Source organism: Geospiza fortis, unplaced genomic scaffold (assembly GCF_000277835.1).
Source record: "Geospiza fortis unplaced genomic scaffold, GeoFor_1.0 scaffold58, whole genome shotgun sequence".
Classification (NCBI taxonomy): domain Eukaryota; kingdom Metazoa; phylum Chordata; class Aves; order Passeriformes; family Thraupidae; genus Geospiza; species Geospiza fortis.
Window position 1 is genome coordinate 1,462,324 of NW_005054359.1, and position 7,951 is coordinate 1,470,274.

At 38.1% G+C, this 7,951-nt stretch overlaps 1 protein-coding gene across 1 annotated transcript in view; it reads right to left on the reverse strand.

Moving 5' to 3' along the window:
• CDH6 (cadherin 6) overlaps window positions 1-5,903 on the reverse strand; it is a 51,562-nt gene extending 45,659 nt beyond the window's left edge. The window contains exon 1 of the mRNA XM_005423855.3: window positions 5,547-5,903. Coding sequence (XP_005423912.1) covers window positions 5,547-5,774 — 228 coding nt within the window. The 5' untranslated portion in view covers window positions 5,775-5,903. The remainder of the gene's footprint in view (window positions 1-5,546) is intronic.
• Window positions 5,904-7,951: the final 2,048 nt, after the last annotated feature.

The following is a 7,951-nucleotide window of genomic DNA, read 5'->3' on the forward strand; positions in this document are numbered from 1 at the left end:
GTTTAAAACCTGCAAGCTGTTTCTGGATTGTCGTCGTGGGCCTCTAACCTCTCAGCTGTCCCTCATTACAGAGTTATCTCTATTCCGCAGGGACCAACAGCACACAGAACTTCTACCAGCACCTGTAAATCTTTCAAAGAGGAATACAAGACAAGTGTGTGTATGTGTGTGCAATGCAATATAGGAATGAAGGGCACTTGGGAAAGTCAAGTGCTGGAACATAAAATATGACTGATGGATGAGGAATAATAGAAGCGCAGATGCGCCACAGCTTTTGTTCTACTTTTTAGAAGAATGACAAGTACTAGGTCTACTGAAGAGGGAGGCAGGTGACCTAATCATACAAACTGGGGGAGGTGGGGGGTAGGGAAGGGGCTAAGAACTCTGATTTTTTTTTTGTTTTCCAATCTCTGCTGTGAAATTTCTGACTTTTAGCTGTGCAGAAGGTCACTTAACCTCCCTGTACATCAGTTTTGTCACATGCAAAGCGCTGGTCTGCATTGCCTCTGGATGCAGAAGGCAAAATCTAGATCCCAAGAGAGCCTATCCTAATAATCAAAAATGAATGGGAAATTCCTTTGTGATACTCTCTGAATAAACAGAAGTTACAAAGGTAACTTTTAATTTTAGGCATTGTAAAAATAACAAATAGTCACTATGCTTGGAACAGGAAACTGAAGGCATCAAGTATACATCATAGTGCAAGTTACAAGGCTAGGAAAACAAATACTCAACAAGTGCCAATAAAGCCGCATAAAGAATGTTAGAAGTGCAGGTGGGGGAGTCATTTTAGTTTGACTTTTCACATCTTGCTTTTTCGGGGTACAAAAATTTTAAAGGTAAGTACAGAACACTAGTGCACTAAAATCTGAGAAAAAGTGAAGATTTCTCTTGCTAGTTATCATGCCATCCAATTAAGATATGATACCTTTTAACCATTGGAGTAATGTTACCCATTACTTCCTAAAATGCTGAAAAAGCATGGACTGTATTACATGACAGTAATTTTCATTGTTTAAATAGTCCCTTGTGTGTGCTCACAGCCAGATAATTTTGCCTCAGTATGTTGTTTAGTCCCTCTACGTGCAACGGCTTGGAAGAGATTCTGCCTTTTGTTTCATTTGCTTCTGCTGAAATACACTGCTGTGCTTGCCTTCAGAATAGCTGTAGCCAGAAGTAAAATCATACAACAAAAAAAGAAAAACACTGCTGAAACTACACTGTGATAAAATTTAATTCATCCCCTCCTGAAAAGCAGGGTCAACAGTACCTTAAATCACTCCTTGACAGAGGGGAATTCATCTTTCCAAGAGGTTCTTTCAACACCAAACAAAAAGATTCTGGGTTTGCCTACAGTAACACAGCATCCCTTTTGCTTTGCCAAGCCACATACCAGCAGGAGTTTGACTTTATCTTCCCTGAAAAATGGAGTTGTCAGTAGAGGTTGATTGTTTATGATGGGTTGTACAGGTAGTAACATCAGATAGCTTCCAGGCTAGCATACTGCTTGAACTATATGAACATCAATAAGACACAGCAAAAATGAAAAGGATGTCTGGAAGTTTCCTTTTAGTGCCAGACATCCAGAGCATTACAAAATCATTCCACAGTTGTGCCTCTTGTTACCAGGAAAGCAGATTGGCTTTCCACTACAGACTGCCAAAAGCTGTTCTTGGGTTAACGAGTAAGATTTAAGACTTGTTCAGACCTATCTTTAGTCTTAAAGAAAGTGGAATCTCATCCCTTTATGTAAGAATAATTCTAGGTTTGTGCTCTAAACTCAATGATGGATGCCAGTACATGGATTTTATGCAGCCAGTGGGACTGCCATGTCAAAGCTGTCAAGTGCATACAAAGAGTAACTGTACCTATGAGTATGATCTTGGAACAGAGCAGAATTTTTTTTCTTTTTTTTTTTTTTTACCCCTGGAGTATCTGAAGATCTCTAGGAAACACAGCATATATTTTTATATATAGTTGTACTATCACTTCATTTTTTACCTATGATTTAAAGCTGCATTCACCTCAGCCCTTTCAAATTGTACTAAACAGCCATGTGTACAACTAGATCTCTTTTAAAACCCAACTCAGGTGTTGCAAATTTTGGTTAGGTAGTACTTCTAGACACATCTCTGCTTTGATTCTCATGTAATTCTTTTATTTCATTTTTGGATTGAGTCCTTGCCAAGTGCTACAATTTCTGAACCAGAAAAAAAGATATCTTCAGGTTAAAATGTCACTGTGCCCATCAGTCACACTTCAATGCATAGCCATAGTTCACAAGTTATTCAGCACTGCAGTGAATAAATCCAGTCTAGAACTTTTCTTCAAGTTCCTTGAGGTCTGAGACTACAGTGACTGGGGGCGTGAATTTCATCTCATTTAAAAAAGACTTTATTTCACAAATATACAGGAATGAAATTCAGGAATAGAAGGATGGGCAATAATGCGATCCGTCTGGTGTCAGCGCCACAGCAAAATCAATTTGTGTTTGTAACCCTGCAAGTGTCTCGTTGGCAGCTGCACATCCTTGTCCAGTGAGATACAGCTCCATGTTTGGGCTGACAATGAAGTGTGAGGCATACAAAAATGGGGAGCACTTTTTAACAGCTGACAGTACCCACAGCTAAAAAAAAAAAAGGTTTCATATGTGCTTGGACAATTAATTCCTAAACGATGGAAAGCTCTGGGTTCAATGAATAAAAGAGTATGCAGGGTATAAACAACAACAGTGCTCTGGTCTGTGACTCAGATGATGCTACAACATTGTCTTCAATACTGCTTTGAGCTCTCTCTTCAGAGATAACTACTTTTCTCTTTTATTATCCCAACCTGAATGCATCCCCTTTCACTGTTCTTTTCTTACGCTCTAAAACTACTATGATGCAAATCTGTTTTTTGTAGTTTAAACAGTTACAGGATTTCACAACTGTAATTTGGGCATCTCATACAAATAAAGTTGTTTTTTAGAATCTTTCACAACAGACTTCTTACATCTCAAATTTTGATGTAGATGTTTGGATTAAACAGATGTTAAAAAAATGAAGAAGCAAAAGTGAAACCAGCATGAGTAAAAGATTTTTTTTTTTTGTAGCTTATATAGAATCTTTTCTTTTTATGGTTATGATGTTAATGCCCACCTAGCTTTAGCCACTAAACACAAAAACCCCAAAAGATTCATGTCTATCTGTTTATACAGTAAGGCATAAGCACAATTCCGTTTTATATACATATATTGCTATTGTTTTAAAAGATTTTGCTGTTCAAATTTCATCTTTATATTCTTACCATTTTTAAATCTATATTTAAGGTTAACATTTAGTCCTCTGAGAAAAAAATATATGCTTCATAAAAATGTTCATAATCCTCATTTGCCCACATCAATCAAGTTTAATTGCTCAGTTAAATTGCCTAGTTACCTCAATTTAGAGACATTTAGATGTTTCTATCATTTCCCCTCACACCAATCCTCAACTTTAATAATAAAAGGCTGCTCTTTCATGCCTCTTGGCTAATTGTTCAGTTAAAAGAGTGTGAGTGGTTCTGGCATTTGAAAGATGTGTGAAAGGCCACTTGTGAATGGCTTAGGAACACAAAATCAATGACATTTATACATTATGTGTTGTTTCTATGCTTTACAACAGAAAGTGTAATAAAGTACAAATAGGTGGAAGAACAACTTTTAAAAATAACATACTTTTTTAAATCTTTCTGACTCCTTTTGAAACTGTCTTGGTTTTCTGGTCCAGCTAGACCATTTTTAAACTGTCTCTCAGCAAATTTGTCCTGCAGAAATATTCATTTCCCCATCAGTCCCTCTGAAGTCAATAGCTGATACTCTAATTCTGCAGTAGAAAAAATGGGGGGCTGATGAAGTTTAATGTCAAAATTCACAGTGACAGTGAGAGACTGTAGGATCACCTCAGGATCACCTCAGGACCACCTCAATATGCTTTATCTTGTAACAAAAAGATCCCCATTACCCTGACTACCCTCAGCAGACTGTGAAACAGGAGAGTGTGTGGAGGACTGCTGTCTTTCAATTTGTTGCCTTTTTTTACGTCCTTGACTCCATGTTTCATACCAGTTTGGTTTTTTTCTCCTTCACTGTCTCATCTTCTGGTTTTGTTTTTGCTCTCTTTAGGTAAATTTTCTCCCAACTCTTATCCTCTACCCCCATTTAACGCCATTTCCCTCTCCTTTCCATCTTGATTCCTCTTTATAAAGCTTCCGTTCCTTCCATCTCTGTCTTTCTAGTTCTTTCCTCTTACTCTCTTCTGTTTTGGTATATTTTCTTACCCTCTTATCTTCCTTCTCTACTTCTCCTCTCTGAGGACTCTCTGCCTTTGGCCTTTTCCTCTAGATTGGGCTCAATGGTACCTTTCATGAATGCTGATTATCCTGGCTGGAGTTCTATGAGTATTACACCAGCTGAGTAGCTCCTCATTTGAATCATGCCTTGCAGCCATTTAGCAGGAAAGGAATGTTGCATCCAGCTTTGACTGACAGCTGACTGGCAGGCAAGAAAAGCAGCCACCATCTCTCATGGGAATGCTCAGAAGCTTGCAGAGGGAGATAAAATGTCAAACCACTGTGATCTGCAGCCTTTTCTAAGAGGCTTGAGAGATCAAACTAGATCAGATACAACCCCATTTTTGTTTGGAAAACCAAGCTGTATTGTCTCTGCTTTGAATGTCATCATCAGTAGCATAATTTCTGCATTCTGCAAGACATACTCCTATAGAATGAGGCACCTTGGGCAGTATACACTCTCTTTAGGCTCTTAACACAGGTGCATTGCTCTACAGATTACATAAAGTCTGTCACCTACATGGGAGTCTGCTGCTCAGGGAGGCAGATGTTCTCACAGTTAAGCAGTGACTTTTCTTTTTACAATTTTTTTTTACCCCTTCCCAACTTTGAGATTAGAAATTTTCAGCTGCCTGTTGCTTCTTAGTGTACATGCACAGTGTGCTTCAACCATGCTTTGTAGTAGCATGGCTGGTGGTGTGAAGGTCACGTCACACAGTCATCAGTGGCACCACGAAACATCATCAGAAAATGGCTGTAGCATTGCTGTGTGCAGTGGGTAGTAAAAACGGAAACAATTACCTTTTGCTGGGTAGAGAGAATCCTTACCAAAATGTAGGTACTGTGAATCTCAACTTAGCTCTAAACCTCTCCTGGTTTAAATAGTTTGACTGCAGCAAATTAGCGAGCACAAGGGAAAACACATATCCCAGTTTAAAGCTAAAAATCTAGCCTATAATTAAGCTGCATTATTTCCAGGCACAAAATAAAATGCAAAATCTTTAATAGAATTGCCAGTGATTTGCCATGGGACTTTCTGGTTAAATGAAGACTTGTTGATTACATTCTGAAGCTGAAGTGCACATACCTTTCCAATGAAATTACTCCTCAGCAGAAGCTGGGGACACAGGAACACGAACTAAAAGTTGTAGCAGGCATTGCTCTTCCCTACTTGCTACTGCTGGCTTTCCAGTGCTTCTAAAATCAAAACACAGATGCAAACGAAAGTAACTTACCTTGCCAACATACTGGTAGTCAGTTCCAGTGTATTCCTCCAATAAAAAGAACTGATTCCACATCCAGCTCCTTTTGGAACGATGGAGGTCTTGCCTGCTGTTTCCAGACAACACCAAAACCTTTTCCTTTTCTGGAAAGCCACTAGTCCTTTTGGATAATGGAGTTAAGAAACTTTGGTGGGGCTGACCAGCCCAAAACAGCAGCCAGAAGCAATGGTAAGTTCTCATCACGGCAACACAAGTAGGTCTAAATAATGATTTTTTTTCTTGTCCTCAAATTAACCTACTTTACTGCACTAAATCCAATCTCATGCCGTCTTCCTTCTTTAAATAGTCTTTGCAGCCTCAAAGGATCTCTGAAAAGAAAAAATAACAACTCTTTTAGCATTTCCAAAGGTACTTAACTGTCATCACTGCAGCAATAAGTCCACAAGGTGGATGAGTAATAATGATTATTGAAAACCTGGGCTGTTTCTGATTTAAAATGCTGCAAATGATCTGAGTGGATCCGTATCAAGTATGAGAAAGGAGTCATGATGTTTGGATTCAGGGTGTGTGTGGGTCCCCTTTAACCCCATCTGCTTCCCTTCATTGATAAAGGCAAGCCAAGTATTTCTCTTTTTACTGCCTGAACTTTGCGATGTAACTGATTACTTTCTGATTGGGGATCTTGATGAGGTTACCATATTACATTAAAGAACTGCTAGCAAAACTGCATACTGTCTTCCCAGGAGCATTCTGTTGCTATAGTTATGGACTGAAAAGACTGGACTTAACTCCAGGATTTTTCCCTCACATTTAAGGAGTTTTGCCTTTGACTCCATTTAGAAAGGAGTCAACCCAGCTTAACAGGTTAGTGAAATAAATGTGTATTTATCAATATCTCACACATAACAGACCTGCTTGTTATTGCATAGGAAATGAAGTAGACACTTTGGTTTTCTCATTATCTACAGCCAGAGTTTTGAATCTTAAATACATAGTTATGTATGTAAATGCTTTCACTAATAACTTCTAAAAATAGAAAACACACTGCAGCTAGTTCATTGCTACCTGTGGGTTTTTACTACTGCTACTGCTTCCTACTATTACAATACTAAATATCAGTGCACCTACAAAATAATTACAAAAATTATCTGTCTCTGAATACTGCGTAATTTTCAACATGCAAAAAGCTACAGATACAGGACCTCAGAGTACTGTGCACAGCTCTTCTGTTTTTGAAAAAGGTGAAAGCTTCTATTCAAAAGGAGGAAAATACACTATGTGTCTCAGGTAACCAGTGCCTAACGAACAGCTTTGGAACATTTTAGAATGTGAAGAAATCAGAATTACTTGACAGAAACATTCCACAACATATATTTTTGTTGTAAACACTTCATTGAATTTTTAGTTCAAACAGATCTATAACCTCAGAGAAGGATAATTTAATTAATTTTCATTTTCTTTCTCACTGATGCTCTTTGAAAAAAAGTTAGGGGTTTTTTTTTCATCTATCTGATCAGAACCCAATAAACCATTCTGAACCAGCTCAAGATTCAATACAGCATCTCTCAGTATTTGTAAATAAAGACTGTGGAATGACAATCTGACTATATGAAATTGAAGAGAATTTTTTTTATGTTTCATTGTGCTTCATGGAATACTGCCTGGGTCATATTCACATCAAAGATGATTTTTTCACCTATAGTATGTTTTTGTCTATTTAAAAGTGTCCATTAGACAGAATTTAGCCTTTGAGCTATGCTGAAGGAATTACAGCACCTGCAATGCCTTGGGTTAGCCACTCTTCTGGCTGTTGTTATTCTTGGTAATAAATTGTGTGAAATAACCTCAAGTCTCTTAGAGTTCCTGTTAGTAAATAATTTTCTATAAAGAAATACCACTTAGTTTTTATATGAATAGTAGGTAATGAAACAGGACTGTTTAAACAATATCATTTTACTGTTTCAAAAGGTAAAATACTGTTAAGAGGTAACTTCTGTGTGAGAAGGAGTAAGATTTTTAGCATTAAGAGGAAGAATGTAAATAATACAATTAATTCTGACACAGTGTAATTTCTTCTGGAGAAGAGGGAAGGGTTGTAGCCAGCTTTCTTATTATCCAGGGAAAGACAACTCTGTCCTGCAGGTCATGGGAGCTGTGTCCACACACAGCTTTGAGAGTTTGTGAGAGAGATACAGACCCCTGGGTGTATTCACACATGCACGTAACCATAGACACAGAGAGAACAGCAGGAACAGAAAGAACAGAGCTGCATTCACAACAAGACCTTCCCAGAGGAGGAAAAGGGAAAGCTGGCATAACTAAGCTTTACAATGTGTTCAACAATTGCTTTCAGTTCAACTGATGGAGCAGTGGCAAACTAGAGTGAAGGTTGCTAGAGCAGGACACAAGCAGCAGGT